At 34.2% G+C, this 17,408-nt stretch overlaps 1 protein-coding gene across 4 annotated transcripts in view; it reads left to right on the top strand.

The window, feature by feature from the left end:
* LOC132101667 (voltage-dependent calcium channel subunit alpha-2/delta-1) overlaps window positions 1–17,408 on the top strand; it is a 94,932-nt gene that overhangs the window by 43,828 nt on the left and 33,696 nt on the right. For all 4 annotated transcript variants that reach the window (XM_059506782.1, XM_059506780.1, XM_059506784.1 and 1 more), the window contains exons 7-18: window positions 1,675–1,806; window positions 2,779–2,848; window positions 2,957–3,007; window positions 3,355–3,454; window positions 10,808–10,966; window positions 11,374–11,478; window positions 12,695–12,773; window positions 12,905–12,954; window positions 13,078–13,161; window positions 13,246–13,323; window positions 14,923–15,003; window positions 16,868–16,942. In XM_059506782.1, coding sequence (XP_059362765.1) covers window positions 1,675–1,806; window positions 2,779–2,848; window positions 2,957–3,007; window positions 3,355–3,454; window positions 10,808–10,966; window positions 11,374–11,478; window positions 12,695–12,773; window positions 12,905–12,954; window positions 13,078–13,161; window positions 13,246–13,323; window positions 14,923–15,003; window positions 16,868–16,942 — 1,064 coding nt within the window. The remainder of the gene's footprint in view (window positions 1–1,674; window positions 1,807–2,778; window positions 2,849–2,956; window positions 3,008–3,354; window positions 3,455–10,807; window positions 10,967–11,373; window positions 11,479–12,694; window positions 12,774–12,904; window positions 12,955–13,077; window positions 13,162–13,245; window positions 13,324–14,922; window positions 15,004–16,867; window positions 16,943–17,408) is intronic.

Here is a 17,408-nt window from a genome sequence, read left to right as displayed (position 1 = left end):
CTTATTTATTTGTTTATATCATATGTTTACTTATTTCCAGTTTTGTATACCTATTTATACTTTATGTAAGTAATTTGTTATTTTATATTAGGCATAGTCTGCCCTATAGCATGGTGTATTTTTATTTGTTTTGTTAATAAAAATTCTATGTTTTATATATAGGCTAAAGTGAGATTGACGTTGTATTTTGTTGTTAAATCCGCTAAATCCAAAGTGAAAGTAAACTGAGCACAGTGCTTTTAAGCTATTTACAAGTGAAGGAAAGCGAGGAAAAGGTGGAAAATTCAAACAAACTAAACATTTACGTTATGGAGAATTGACGCTATTTGAAAGTGAAAGTAAAATGTGCACTCCACATTTATAAGTTAAAAGTGAAGGAAAGCGAGAAAAAGAGGGAACGCCCCCACCCCCACGGTGATACTAGTATTATCGGTGTTGTCACACGTCGATTAACTGGTGGGAAAATTTCCTTACCATCACAATCCTAGTAGATGGATGATGAATTGATAGTTAGGTAGATGGATAGATGAATGGATGTATATATTGATAGATGGGCAGATAGTTAGATGGGTAGATTAATAAATGAATGAATGAATGAATGAATGAATGAATGAATGAATGAATGAATGAATGAATGAATGAATGGACAGATAAGTACAGTAGGTGGACTGATGAATGGATGGATGGATAGATAGATTGTCATCAGACAATGTATATTTCTGATTATGCCAGTATTTGCACATACTATAATACAGTATGTGCAATTCAGTTCAAACATAACCTGATTTATTGTGCAGGCTTCAGTTCCCCTCTACTCATTGATCAGCCTTTTGTCTTTTTTAGACAAAAAACTGAAGAAATGTGCCTCTCATGCTTCATTTGCTCATTTGCTTCCTCTCTTTCTCTCAACCCTGCCCTACTGTCTCTGCAGCATGCTAACCAATAAAATTAAAGTTATGGTTGTTATAACACTGAATTTTTCATGCTTCATTATAATAATTGTTGACACGCAGGCTGTTTTCTCACCTGATTAGCATATCTCTACTATCACTTCTGACTGCCTATCAGCACGCAGCCTTTTCAGAAGTGCAAGGTTTGATAGGATGATTATAGGTTTCCATGGTTGCCTCAGTGATGATGTAATAAAGTCAATCAGCTTGTTTGTGGCTGTGGAGATGAAGAGCCCTCAGTGCATAGCACAGAATTATTCTGTTAACAGCGGATGAGATGAGAGTAAATTACACCTCTCGTTGTGTCTCTCCTCCTCCTCTCACTTCATTTCCTCTCTCTGGACTGTCACTAATCACTATAAGCACTGTGACCTCTATAAACAGATTCGAGTATTCAAAGGTTTTTCTTTTTCTTTTTTTTCCCTTTTTTTATAACACTGTTTGTTAATTTAAGGTGATGTAATAATTTATATTATAAATAATTCTAATTAATTAATTTTGCATTTAATTTGATGATGATTATGATGATGATGTATAATTATGTATAAAAAACGTGTCATGGATTTATTGCATTTTGGGGAAAAAAATAATAAACTTTTATAATAAATCTTTGAAAATCAAAATCTGGATTTGAATTTTTTTATGTTATTATAAATGGTAAAGAAAACACATTTTTACTCATCAATGAAATACCATGCACTGTATGTTATTTTCTGTATTCCAGCAACCATTGTTTTGAATGAGCTGAACTGGACTGAAGCACTGGAAGACGTCTTTAAGAAAAACCGAGAAGATGATCCAACGCTACTATGGCAGGTGTTCGGCAGCGCTACTGGTTTAGCTCGCTATTACCCAGGTATGAGCTTGTAGTGTCTGTTTAATTCAGAACTCACATTTCAGTGCACATTATTATCAGAATCAAACACACACACACACACACACACATCCTTCCTTTCCAAGACTCCACTGTCTCTAATTGGTAAACATAGCATGTAGTCCCAGCTCAAATTACACCAAATTTTCATAACAAATTATAATATCAAATATCTCAGCAGAGAGTATTCTTCTGAGATTTGGTGATGAGAGAGGAGAAAAGTAATGAGGTGCTCAATTCATTTTCATTACTTTCAGATTTGTAACTGGTAAGGCTTTAGTAAAAAATGTTGCATATAAATAGTTTATTAGCCACCGTTGAACTTCTGTCTCTTAACGGCTTTATAAGAGTTTGGATTTCTCATATCTGTCCTCATATTTTGCCAAACCTCCCATGACATGGGTGATTTCTCATTTTTGAGTCAACTATTCCTTTAAGATTGCAATATAATAAGATGTGGACTCCCAACCATCGATTGTCTTCTTATAGATACATATACGCCTATAAAATATTGATGTTCTTGTAAACTTCAATTCATCATAGTCGGCAGAACACTGGTCGATTACTTTGTTACAGCCAAATCGCAGTGTCTCAGACTATCTGTCGGCACTTACAGGTGCAATCCACTCACTAAATGTCAAAACGTGGGATGCCATTTATGAGGAAACACGTCTTGTTAGATGTTCAGCTGTAATAGTCACAGGCGAGCACCCTCATTTGCACCAGGTTATTTTCTCCGTTAAAGAGAAAAATCAAAGCTGAAATTCTACTGGGGCCCTTTTTTTCATGTCAGCTCACTGCAGTCAATATAGACCACAAACCACCCCACTCCGGACACAGAAACAGGTTTCTAGAGAGGCTCACTAATGTGCTCACGACAGAGATGTGACAAATCAAATGAAGTTTGGGATCAGGGTTCACTCATATTTCTATATCCTGTCTCTGTCCATTTAGCTTCCCCTTGGATGGATGCCAGGAAAACACCCAGTAAAATCGACCTGTACGATGTGCGCCGACGACCTTGGTACTTATACGTATTTCTGTGTGTGCGCTTTGAATTCTTTTTCATTTGTTCTCTCAGTTTAAAATTCTCCTTGAAAGTGCTCCAGAACATTTCTTTCTTTGTATCCAGGTATGTTCAAGGTGCCGCATCGCCCAAGGACATGCTGATTCTTGTTGATGCGTGAGTATTATGTGTATGTGCATTTTAAATTATGAATGTTATAAATCTTTTTAATATGTATTTAGTCTTAGATTCTGTGCCGCAGATATATATATATATATATATATAGAGAGAGAGAGAGAGAGAGAGAGAGAGAGAGAGGGGGATGGATGTGTAGATATATTAACATACCATTTATTTAAACATTGCATTTGGGTGCTTTTATTAGGGCTTGAAGGCATAGTTCACCAAAAAAAAAAAAAAAAAAAACCTGTCATCTATTGCTTACCATGCTGTTAAATAGTGACAGAATTTAATTTTTTCAACTTTCCTTTAATTGCCATTGTGTTTGCATTGGTGTGTTGCAGGAGTGGAAGTGTATCTGGACTGACCCTTAAACTGATCCGAACCTCTGTCAGTGAAATGCTGGAGACACTTTCTGATGATGATTATGTCAATGTTGTCCATGTAAGTAAGATCACATGCTGTGTGCACACTGCAGATTTTTGATTTGTCAACCATAGGACTCATTCCGGTTTCTGCAATGGTTTACAAAGTAGCATTGCATTTTCTCATTCTGCTTTTTACACACATTGCCATACTTTTCCGAGCAATTCTGGAACATTGTTTTGCTGCAGTAGTTTTTCTAGGATGAGTCGCTTTTGTTGTAATATTCCTAATTTGTAATTCATACTTTTTACGCCCATTTAGCATCTGCTAAATGAGAATCCTACATGTGTATAGCGATACTGGTAGCAACATTTTTGCATCTCGACACATTAAACACGCTCTCAAGTTCTGTTGATAAAGGTGTTGTTTTCTTTATAGTTGCCAAATGAATAGTTCACTCAAAAATAAAGTGTACTCACTCTTTGGCCATCCAAGATGTAGAAGAGATTGTTTCTTTATTAGAACAGATTTAGAGAAATGTATTATTAAATCGCTTTTTCACCATTGGATCCTCTGCAGTGAATGGGTACCGTCAGAGAGTAATCCACAAGTAATCCACACAACTCCAGTCCATCAATTAACATCTTGTAAAGTGAAACACTGTGTGTTTGTAAGAAATGTATCTGTCATTAAGACATTTTAACTTTAAACTGTTGCTTCTGGCTTTCCATAATATCACTTTCTCCAGTCTTGTCTGAATCAGGAGAGAAATATGCACAAATCAAGCATATTTACAAGAGAAAATAATCCAAAAACAGTCCTAAACAAATATACTGATGGATTTTGATGTGAGAGGACACATCACATTTACTGGAGGAAGCGTTATTATAGATTATTGAGCTTTAACTTTAAATAAGTAATGGTTCTAATGATGGATTTGTTTCTTGTAAACACACAGCTTTTCACTTCACAAGACATTAATTGATGGACTGGAGTCGTGGTTTATTTGTGGATTACTGTGATACTTTTATCAGCTGTTTGGACTCTAATTCTGACGGCACCCAGAGGATTCAAAGGCAAGTGGTGCAATGCAAATGTTTGAAGAAACAAACTCATGTACATCACGGATGGTCTGACGGTTCATTTTTGGTGGAATATTCCTTAAACAAATTAATAATGTGTTAGCATTTGCTTACCCTCATATAGTTTAAAGCCCATGTGAAGTTTGTTCTTCAAGAAAGATGCATTTCAGTTGAGCTGTCAGTATCCAAAAAAGTGTAGCTTCACTGCATTAGCAACTATGTGGATCTAATAAAAGTTGTCTTTCACTACTCAAAAGTTTTGAGAGTTGCAGAAAGTGCTTGTCACTTCCATAAAAAATAAAAATGTGTTTAAATAGCAAACTGTGTGTGTACAGAATGGGATTAATTGCTCAGAAAAGTGTGACAAGCATATTTAGTTGCAGCTGTACATTAAAAATGGAATAAGACATTGTTACTCTGAATTCAATTTAAAGTGAGGTGTTTTTAGAGTATGTGGGTTGCAGGTTGCGGTGTGATGCAACAACAGCATGTGTGTGTGAGACAGAGAAAAAGAGAGAGACAGAGGAGTTGTAATGAAATATGGATCTGGCTGCAGCTTGCCACTTGAAAACAGGCGCTTAATGAAAAGGCTGCTTCTGGGCTCTGTGTGCTGAATTGAAAATGGCTGGACAAAGCGAGGGGAAGAGATCAGCCTGAGTGAGAAAGAGAAGGCCAGAGAAAGAGGGAGGAAATTGCTATATATCATTCCTCTCGGAAGGAGCCCCCAATCCATCTTTGGCTTGCTGATCTTTTACTCGGGTGATGCTAGTTTTTTTCTTAAATTTTCCTCTGACCAAAGAAGCTCACAGGATGCTCATGTCGAAACCTGTCATGTATGTTGTAGGGGACATTATTTCTTAAAGGAGTAGTTTACCAAAAATGATGATTTGCACTCATGATGTTCCAAAACTTGAAGTGATCTTTTGAAGTGAATTGAATGAATGGAATGAAGCCAAAACAAACCATAAATTGTCATAAAAGTGGTACATATGCTGTGTTATAGAAATATGAGAAATGCAAGTTGAAATGAGGCCTGGCTGATGAATGATTCATTTGAGTCATATCATCAAATGACTCTAATTCCTTCACATAATTGGATTTATTCACAAATCGCACTGATCTGTTTCTTGGACAGCTCACTTTAGGAGAAAATAATAGCTTGAAATATGTTTGTATGAATTGAAAAGTGGATTTGCCACTTTTATAAAGCTTTTATGATGCTTTTGTATCCTTAAGCTTGAAAGCCTCAGTCCCCATTTCTTGTAACTGTATGGAAAAGAATAATAATAATTTAAAAAAAAAGTCATACAGGTTTGAAATGAACAATCACACTAAGTTTTTGTACTCAGGGTGATATTGCCTCAAAACCATGCTTGGTATCCCATTTCTTAATCATCAGTGAATAAAGTTTGATTTATTTATTGTTTTCACTTCTCAGAGGATTTTGAGGTTTTCTTGCATTGGAAAATCACTGTTCCGATAAAGGATTAGCTCTGTGAGATCTGTCAACAGGATTTGCTTCAGGGAATGTATGCCAATGAGAGTGTAGCATTTTGTTATGTGTGTGAGTGTGCTTGGGTGTATTCGAGCGTGGATGCATCAGTTGGATACCCAAAGATCAAATTTGGAGTGTGCGTTTGTACAGATCAGTAGTTTGAGAGCAACTGTGGTACTGTAGTTTTAAATAAAAGGGCTTTGTGGAAATTGTGTTGGTTGAATTTATAAATCTATAATATGGTTGTGATTTTACGGACAGTTGATCGCCACCGGTATAAACAACATGTTCTATAAATATGGTAGCTATTTAGTTTATGAAATGAGGAAAGTGAGGAGGATTATGATCAATAAACAGTTGTATGTCTTTAGCAATGCAATACAAATAAAATATCTAATAATTTCAGTTGTAATTAAGCTTCTTTCATGGACATGTTATAAATTTAGCTTGATAAACAAAGCCAAACCATTATTTTGCAAGAGATACTATGCATTTCTGTCAAGTTACAGTGAAGAACAAGACTTGGAATAAAAATATATTATAATGCAGGCTATGCCTGAAATTTAAAACTAGTGTGCTGCTTATTGCATACAGTACACATGTATACACAATATATGCCTGCTATTGGTGTGTGTGTGTTTATATATATATATATATATATATATATGTGTGTGTGTGTGTGTGTGTGTGTGTGTGTGTGTGTGTGTGTGTGTGTGTGTGTGTGTGAATGCAGCACAGGGGTTCTCGACTGTTTACTCATTTTAACAAGGCTTTGTAATATGATGCCACATACACAGCCACTAAGGCTCTTAAAACAATAGCTCAAGGATTTCATAAATCTTCATACATTTTTGAAAAGCCAACTGAAGGAAATGATGAGATTTTGCCATTTGATCATGCAGTATTTGTGGGCCAACAATGCAGTCAGTTACAAAAAAAAATGGGTTAGGGTTATGAATTTGAATATAAAATGCATGGTCACTTATAAATGAAATGTATACATTTGTGTTGATTATACAATTTAATAATCAATAAAAAATAGTTTCTCATTCTCATTCTACCAAAAATAAAATGTGGTTAAAATAGACTTGATTTTCACACATTGCATGGAATATTTATCAAACCATTTTAATGAAACTATTATCAAAGCATATATTTAACCTGTTAATTATCCTGCATAATCCGGAATTAATTAAATCCATAATTAAAGTATTTTTAAGGCTGAATCAATGTAGCTGATACAAATGCATGCTTGCTTCTTTCATAGATAATGCTCCATTCAGCCTTGTGTCTTGACATAAGAGCTGTAATCATAGATGGTGCATATCCATGCAAATGTGACATTTATAAGAAGGTGAGACAAAGGAAATATGGCATATTATGATAAAACAGTCTTCTGCTTTGCTGGTCAGCTAAAGTGTCTCTAATTTCAATCGTTGTCCAAATAAATATTTGATTAGTTGTATATGAAGGCAAATATTGGATCAAGGTTATTGATGCTCATTAGAGCTCTGCTGTGGCAACCGCCACTGAATTGTTCAAGGATATTACCCGATTCATCATTTATATTGACTCATCTGTGGGGCGGATTTTCATAGGAAATGATTGACTGGTGCAATTGACCTGCAGCATGACAAACAATTTGAATGGTGAACATAAGATTACAGCTTCAAATTAGTCCCTTGAGGTAACTCTGGGTTTAAGAGGTGGATTTCAAGCAGGAAATGTGTCCATTTCTCTGGCTGGAGATGAAGAATGGAATAAGATGCTCGGTTTATGAATCAGGTGCTTCTGCTTCTCCGAATTTTCGTTTAAGAAAAATACTAATGTGTGTCTCTTCTAAGGTTTCAAAAGATAGAGATTTTAACCATGTCTCAAAGTTGTTGTTGTTGGTTTTTTTTCTTTTTTACATTTCCCAGCATATCAGGTCAGTTGATTTAATAGCTGTTTATTTCCACTGTGGTCTGGAATACTTGATTCTGGTTGATCAAGCACAGTGTTCGCCTATTTATTTTTGTATAATAATTTGTATCACTCCATGCTCTCTTTCTCCTCACATATTAAAATAATTTCAATTAAAAAATAAAGTAATATAAAATGTATTATATATATATATATAAGTAATTAAATTAAAAAGTTTTGTTAAAAATGTTTCTGGTCATTTTGACCCAAAGTGGATACTTATTGTATTGTAAATGCTTGTTAATTAATTGATTAAATTGGAATAAAACCTTGTTACTCTTGTGGCATTCCCAGTGGTCAAAAATGAATGGCCTACAAAAAGTTGCTCATAAATTTGTCCTTATTGGTCTGAGCTTATGCACCTCAGTTTTTAAGTGAACTTTGTCAAAATTATCTACAAATAATGCTTATTTCACTCAAAAACCGAGGTGCAGAAGCTCAGATTAACAAGGCCTGTAATTAATCAGTTTATTTATTTATTTATTTTTAAGTGTTCATGGAAAGAAATCGAGTTGAATCGGAATCTGCCTGTTTACATAGCATTATGAGAGATTTACAAGCATTTTACATCAAATTAGAAAACACCAAAGAAGGGAAAAAAAATCTAAATAAAAAAAAAATTAAATGAAAATTAAAAATTGGTTTTATTTTGTAAGTATCCAAGGTGGGACAATGTACAGTCAGCTGGTCATTATTTACCCCAACAGACCCCTTTGGGGTCATACAAGACCCTTGTGCTCCATAAATACCGTTATTATTTTTATTTCACCATAGGACTTTTCGAAGAAGCAACCAAGGAAATTGTAATACTTAAAGCATAATTGAAAACGTTTTAAATTCCCCTGAGCGGTGAATGAGCAACCCCCGAGAAATAAAACGTTCCTCTGGGGAGAGACATGACACGACAGAACTAGAACATTCTCGTTAAAATCAACGAAGCCATCTACACCATGAGTGCGTGCCGTCTGCTGTGTGTAGGGGTCTGTGTATCATCAATGTGTCCTATTCCTCTATTTATAACCCGCCGTATGCTGAGAGCAGTGAGTCACGGGGGCCTCCATGGCGATAATTCTGAGCATTAATTAAATATTCAGTCAATGCTCGAGCGACTAATCGAACCGTGACTCATCGGTTCATTCAGCAGACACTGTGACATCCAGCTTTTTCGACAGAGCACAGACACCTGATCCCACAGTTACATCACTGACGGGCCCATGTGTCCTAATCAAGCGCAATCTCTTTGTGTCTGGCCACAGATTCAAAGTCAGGAAGCCTTTTGAGTCAACATGAATGAAAAATAAGCACTGGATCATGAAAATAGATGTAAAAACTGCACTATGGTAAACACGGGATGTTTGAAGGTGTGTTCTGCTTCTTGCCACAGGAAGGGCATCATGTGCTTTTGCATGTCCTCAGGGAGAGCTGGAGATATAGTAATCATTTTAATTTTAGCATTAGCTTGCACATACCACCTCATTAGCCGTAATGGTGCCATAATTGACTCGCACCTGTTAATCATTCTGACTTTTCCCATTGTTGGGGTTAAAGGAGGCACCGTCGTAAGGTACAAATTGGTGTCCAATTAAGCATTAGAAGAACCTTTTTTTTCTATTTTTTGTAAAAAGCACTGTTTGATGTATTAAATAAACTATTGACTAACTTAAAATGATCCTAGCATGAAATGTAACTAGTTTTAAACACAGGCAGTGTCCTTTTCTCCCCTTTAAAATGGTTCAAATGGTTCAAATCTTCTCGTTTTAATTGTTAAAAACATAATTTATTAGTTTTACTCTCTCACCAACCAACTTTTTTTTTCCTTAGTAGAAATAAAATACTGAAAAAAAAACTCTACACAGAGATCGGTCTTCAGCTTCATAACTGAAAATAATGTCGACATTTTTTAAAAAACATTTTAAATAAATATTGAATTATATTTTAGTAAAAAGTTTTTTTTCCTATTAAAAAAAAGTTTTAATTGACTAAAACATTTCATTATTTTATATTTAATGTTTCACTGTCACAACCAATTTTTATTTTTATTTTTTTCATTTATTAAAAATATGTTTTATCAATAACTAAACTAAATAAAAATAATTATGATCTGGGCCTTAGCTGAGGTTTTTAGCTTCGTGAATATATCCATCAATTTAAAATTGTTTCATAAATTTGAAATAATCAGTAGAATTAATATTCAATTCAATTGTAGTAAAAAAAAAAGTTTTAATTGCCAAATAAATTTTTATTATTATGTTGTTGTCTTTATTGTTTCACTCTCAACTAACTAGCTTTTTTTATTGTAAATATGTTTATTAATAACTAAATTAAATAATATTTGATCCCTACACACCACATTTATTTTATTTTATTTTATCTATTTAAATGTGATTATTTTAAAATAAACTCATTAAAATAAATAGAAAATAAAATTGCTCATATTATACATTTTGAGTGACTTCATTTTTAAGATTTTTTATCTTGTTTGTGGACTTTGCCACAAACCTTATAGAATTTGCAGTATACTGTTTTTCCTTCTTTTTCCTCCCACATTCATTCTCTCTCTCTTATTCTCTCTTTCCTTCCTCTACCTAAGTCTATTTTCTTGTTCTCAATCTCTCAAGCTTTGAAGTAACAGGTTCACAGGGGTCAGCCGCAATAAGTGACAGAACACAGAGAGCCCTGTCTGAACAGAAAATTAGAAACTTGTAAGGGTATCCAACTTGTCAGCTCAAATTATTTTCACCACTGTTCCACAACACATGCGCATAACTCACAAACACCTGCAGAGATTCTGACCCCAGTATAGAGATCTTTTAGACTAGTCTTGCTGTGAATGAACAATGAGAAGACCAGTGACTTTTCACTTACTGTATGTCTCTCTCTCCTCTTTTTCAGTTTAACACAAAAGTGAATAACACCGCTTGTTTCGACCACCTGGTTCAAGCTAACGTTCGCAATAAGAAGATCTTAAAAGATGCAGTGCAGAACATCACAGCAAAGGGCATCACCAACTACACCAAAGGCTTCGAATTTGCTTTCAATCAGCTGTCAAATGTATGAGTTTTTGCTGTTTTTGGGAAATTTTATATTGAAAGTGTATATTCAGTATTTTGTCTTAGTCCCCAGCAGCCTTAAAATCTTCACTTTGTGTGATTTGTCTTCATGTTGGCTGAAAAGAATGATGTGTAAGCTTATTTCACTCTGCATCCTCTTTTTACCTGATGTTAAAATACTGTAAATACAGTTTAAATGGTATCTTTCCCTTCAGTCACTGATGGATTCAATCATAAGCTGACTTAAGGCAATACATCTTCTACTAAGCCTCAAGTCAGAGGCTGAAATCCTGGAATCACATTTGCCTTTTTTACTTGAGGGGTTAAAAGGGTAAAAGTAGTATTGTTGTGTTGTGCTGACTTCTGATGGTCGTTGTGTGTAACTGCATCTGATTGTGCTTATTTCAGCCAAACGTCACCAGAGCAAACTGCAACAAGATCATAATGCTGTTTACTGATGGAGGCGAGGAGAGAGCAGAGGAGGTCTTCAGCAGATACAACATTGACAAGAAGGTGTGTGTGAAGCTGGATTTCAGTTTCTAATGAATCATACTTAACTAACAGCAACATTGTTGTGACTATTACAAAAAAAATATCTAGGTTGCATTTCGAACAATTTCATTAGAGATAAAGTTGGTTATAACAGTATTGTTAAGACTGATTGATGGATGGATGGATTGATTGACTGACAAACAAACATTTGTCTTTGGGGAAATCAAGCTCACATTCTCGTAATGTTTCTAAATATCTCCAAAGTTATCTCAATTTTTTTTCTTCTCTATGTTAGTTCTCATTAATATATTACAGACTTTACCACTTTACAAAACAAATTATGAATATAAAACTATAATGCACAGAGTTGTTTTAATCATAGAAGATATATATATATATATTACTGCTGTCAAAAGATTATTCATGATTAATTGCATCCAAAATAATATATTTTAGTTTGCATAATATGTGTGTGTGTTGTGTATATTTGTTATTTATATATAAATACACACACATACAGTATATATTTTGAAAATGTATGGTTTTATAATGTATTTACATACATACATAATGTACACACACACACACACACATATATATATATATATATATATATATATATATATATATATATATATATATATATATATATATATATTTTTTTTTTTTTTTTTTTTTTTTTTTTTCTTAAATATATACATGAATGTGTGTGTGTGTGTGTGTATATATATATATATATATATATATATATATATATATATATATAATGAACATATACAGTAAACACATATGTTATGTTAAAAACTACACACACACACACACACACACACACACATATATATATATATATATATATTAGAAATGTTATATAGTAAGTTCTAAAAGCAGGTTTCATATGATAAGCTTTAGGGGTGCCAGTAATTTTTGTCCATATGTTTTTAAAAGAGTACACTATTCTTATGGTTGAAATTGGTACTAAATAAATCATAAGCAATTTCTCAAAAACATTTAAATGAAGATTTCAGTTATTATATTTAGTGTTTATTTTATTCTACATTATATTTGTACACTTTATTTTATAATTATCATTTACACACATTGTATAAAATATTATAGGACATTTATTGAGGGGTGCCAATAATATTCATTCATTCATTATTTTAATTTTTTGTTTGATCTTTTTGGCGTAATACAATAACGGTGCTCTGAATTTGAATGCTATGCTGTTGGATTGTAGGTGCGCGTGTTCACATTCTCTGTGGGTCAACATAACTATGACACCGGGCCAATAAAGTGGATGGCCTGTGCTAATAAGGGTAAGTATTGCTCAGTCTGTTTTTGCCCCCTAGTGGCAGTAGCACAAAAATAATTCACAGCCTCTTTTTGATTCACCATTGCAAAAAATAAATAAATAAATAAAATTTGATAATCCATATATGTTCTCTAGGATATTTCTATGAAATCCCATCCATTGGAGCCATTCGCATAAACACACAGGTCTGTATAGTGCCAAAGTGTTTCAAATGCGGCTCATGTAGTTAGATAGTTGTTTAAGTACAGTATGTGAAGGTCTAAGGATGACCAGTCATTGATTGCACTGTGTTGTTCAATGCTGTGTAGGAGTATCTAGATGTTTTGGGCAGGCCAATGGTCCTTGCAGATGCCAAACAAGTGCAGTGGACCAACGTGTACCTGGATGCTCTGGTACAGCCTCCTTTTTAATAAACATCATAGAAATTGTGAAAGTGCATTGTGCTTGATTGTTTTTTGTTCTCTTCATGACCTTAGGAGTTGGGCCTAGTCATCACAGGCACTCTACCTGTGTTCAACAAGACCAGATCCAGGGAGGGGGGATCTCGAAACCAGGTCAGGTCATCGTTTATTTCGATTTTCCAGTTGATTTCCTGAGATAAAAAGTTTGGAAACCCCCACAAACTCTTTATTTGTACAGTATCACCTTTCAGAATTTTATATGAAAGAGAAATAATTAATGCTGCTGAATGGGAATCATGTAATGACTGAAAAATCCAAACATATCTATTTCAGCTACTTCAGAGTAAAACGGGTGACCAAACAGGACAAAATTTTATAAAATCTTGAACATCATTTTATACATACAGTATATTATTAGATATATTAAATCCACATAAACTAAGGTTGGTAAAAAAAAAATTCTAAGTTTTTGAAAGAAGTCTGTTATATTGCCTATTTTATTTGATGAAAAATACAGTAAAACCAGTAATATTGTAAAATATTATTACAATTTAAAATAATTATTTTCAATGGAAGCCCCTTTCCACCACAGAATAAAAAGAAAAAAAAAGTTTTTATCTCACAATTCTGACTTTTTTTCTAGCAAATCTGCAGGGTCTTTTTGTTTTGGTCTTTTTTTTTGACTCACAATTCTCACAATTGCTAGTTGTAAAGGGGGGAAAGTCTGTGTTCACAGAGCTGTGAGTTTATCTTCCTATTCTGACGTTTTTACAAGGAAAAAAGTCTGACTTGTATGGAGCACCACACATGGTGTGCTCGATTTGCTATTTCGTTCCCTCGATTTATACATTGTCCGCATGATTTACTAATTTGTTCCCTCGATTTGCTAAATCGTGTACAAGATTTAAAAATCGAGAGAATGAATTAGTAAATTGTGCGCACAATGTATTTATGTATGTATGTATTTACTGTAAAAGGTTTACATTCTCTCTAAATTAACAGCAGCCTTTGTAGAAAATGCAAAGATTATTTCTGATATGTGAACATGTTGTAACATACATTTTTATTTTTGAATTTAAAACTTTTTGTACATATCGGTCCTTAAGTGCACAAACAAGAACAATATTTCAAACTGAGCCCCAAAAGTGGGAATGAAAAATTCGAATGAACACAGACCAGAACACCAGATGTGTCATTAACAGACCCAATACTCTAATAATAGCCCAATTCTTGAAACAAACTACTATTTTTGTCACGTTTAATGGGGATAAAGCTTCTACTGAAGCAAACGTGTAAACCTTATTATCTCTTGAATGTAATAACCATGTGGACAGTGACCTTCTCAGCAACACGACATAAGTAGCAGATATGGAAATTAAATACAGTATCTTATCCTAAAGTTTCCTAGTTGGGGGTCGAAGGATTCGTATGTTGTTTGTCTCCTAAACCGCTTGACCTCTGAAAGCTGCCGTTACTTTCCACTCACCAACTGCGTCACTGGCTGCTTTGATAAGGTCAATATCTATTTCCTGTATGGTTGACGAGCATTGAGGCCGTTTAGATGTGTTGCTCTACACCTTCACGTAATTCCATGGTGGTTATTTTTGCCCAAATGCAACAGTTTGTGATCTTGTGAATTCTCATTCAAGGTTTTATGCTTTCCAGCTGTAGTTTTGCCTCACTATTTGTTTATAAATGTCAGTCTATTAAAAGTCAGAGTAAAAACTTTGTGTTTTATGATCTCTCCTTTAGCATCAGAACCAGTTGATTTTAGGAGTGATGGGGGTGGATGTGTCTCTGGATGATATCAAAAGATTGACGCCCCGCTTCACAGTGAGTACCACAAACACATACTAGTTCAACTCACGTATATTCAGCATTTCATGCGGTTTGTGTTGCAGTCTAATAAAAACATACAAAATATATTTAAAAAGAATAGTTGACCTAAAATGAATATTCTGTCATTATTTACTCACCCTTATTCATTTTAAACCCAAATTATCCAAATACGCTTTTCTTCTGTGAAACAACAATGATATGATGAATGTTCACGTTTTGTTTGTTTGTTTTGTTTTTTGAAAAAACAAAAAAAACGAAAAAAAAAAACAATGTGAATGAGGACTTAAAGACAAGCTCCAAAAATAACAAAAAAAAAGCATCATAAAATAATCATACAAAAGTGTTGATTATTATTTTTTTTTTAAGTGGAAATGTGAATAAATTTTTCAATACAAAATACAAAAGTTTGAGCTGTGTAAGGTTTTCTGAAAGAAATTACTTTTGTTCAGGAAGGACGCATTATGGAAGCCCGTTTCCGCCACTGAATAAAAAAAAAAAAAAAAAGGTAATTGTGACTTTTTATCTCGGAATTGCGAGTTTGTATACAAATTTTTTTTCAGAATTGCGACTTTTTTTCTCAGAATTGCATGACATAAATTATTTTTATATGTGAGATAAAAAGTCGCTTTTAGCTTTTTTTTTTCAGTAGCTGTAATGGGCCTCCATTTAAAGTTCATAAAAAGTAACAAAAACGTTTATAGTGTTACAAACTATTTTTATTTGAAAATATTCAGCTTTTCTGCTGAATATTCTAATCATTAATGAATCCTGGAAAAAAATAAAGGACAACTATTTTCATAATTTTCATAATAACAAATGTTTTGTGAGCTCTAAATCAGAATATAAGAATGATGTCTGAAGGATCATGTGACACTGAAGACTGGATTAATCGCTGCTGAAAATTCAGCTTTGATCACAGGAATAAATTACTTTTTAAGTTATATTAAATTATAAAACTGTTATTTTAAATCGTAATAATATTTTACAGTTTTACTGTGTTTTGATCAAATGAATGCATCCTTGGTGAACATAAGAGACTTTGTAAAACATAACAAATCTTACCAACCGCAAACTTTTGAACAGTAGTGTAGAATAAAATCTGAAGTGTCAGTCGTGCCGCACCAGTTTGATGTCTAAGACACGACAGCCGAGAATTGTAAGGCTTCAAAAGACAGTATATAGCGTTTGAGTTACAAGCACTATTTTTATGGTGCTTTTATGGTACTTTATTCTCAGATTTGGTGCTTGACAGCCCTATTTGCTTTTCATTGCAAGAGGAAAAAAACTTGAGAAGAAAGAAAATCTGGTTTCGGGACGACGTGAGGGCGCGTAAACGGCGACGAGTTTTCATTTAGGGTGAACTATTCCTTGAATGCTACATAATTCAATTTATAAGAGAACAAAGCGAAGCTCATGCGTTAGATGTTTTCTTTGCGGACTCTTTGAGTCGCTGTAATAAGAATAACACAGCACGCATAAGATAAATGCGCTATTGTTCTGCGGTCTGCCGGCTTGCGGTTTCGCCTCCTTACAGTAAGATCACTCTTAAGAGGACGTAAGCCCTTGTACATTACATCTGCTTGTACTTACATTTGATTTGTAAATGGTTGTGATTTTCTGTTAAGCTCAAAGGAATGTTTCCAGATGAACCGACACATTTGATTAACTCTAAGTGCTCGGGGGTGATTGACAGCTCGGATCGATGTTCTCGGGGGATTTTAGACAGTAACCCGCTAGTGAGGGATTAACCACCACATCTCGGAGGAACCAGGCCCATTCGGTCCAAGCAGGGATTTGGGTTTGATGGTGGTCTTCTTTTTGGAGGTGTCCTCACTGTTCTCCTCTTATTTCATTTCAGATTGGTCCTAATGGATATTATTTCGCAATTGATCCTAACGGTTACGTGCTGCTCCATCCAAACCTGCAACCAAAGGTACCGAAGCATTTTCTCTACCCAAATACCTCAAATATGACATCACAACACATTTATGACCCATTTATGGCTGTTTGTGGTGGGAAACCATGACATACTTGTCTAATACGTTTGAAATTGGTGGTATTTTAACATTTGTAGTTGTTGTATCTCTCTCTATCACTATATCCCCCTTCCTTTTTGTCTGTGTATATGTGCTGCATATTTATGTTCATTCTAACCTACATGTGTGTGAGTGTGTGTGTGACTTTGAATGGCATGTATACATGTCTGTGTTTTCATGTATGCATTTATATCAAGCATATGTTCGGTATCACAGAGGACCAAGTTTAAGTAATGATTGTGCCATTGAAATTCACAATTGATAAAGCTCTTCTGAGTATTGTTGCTCTCAGCTTTGGTGGCATATTGGATTTGGCATTGATGAACAGGTTGTAAGAGAATGAAATCCATGAAAAAGGTTGCA

The sequence above is a fragment of the Carassius carassius genome, chromosome 23 (genome assembly GCF_963082965.1).
Source record: "Carassius carassius chromosome 23, fCarCar2.1, whole genome shotgun sequence".
NCBI classification, from domain to species: Eukaryota; Metazoa; Chordata; class Actinopteri; order Cypriniformes; family Cyprinidae; genus Carassius; species Carassius carassius.
This window is presented reverse-complemented; position numbering and strand designations above follow the sequence as displayed.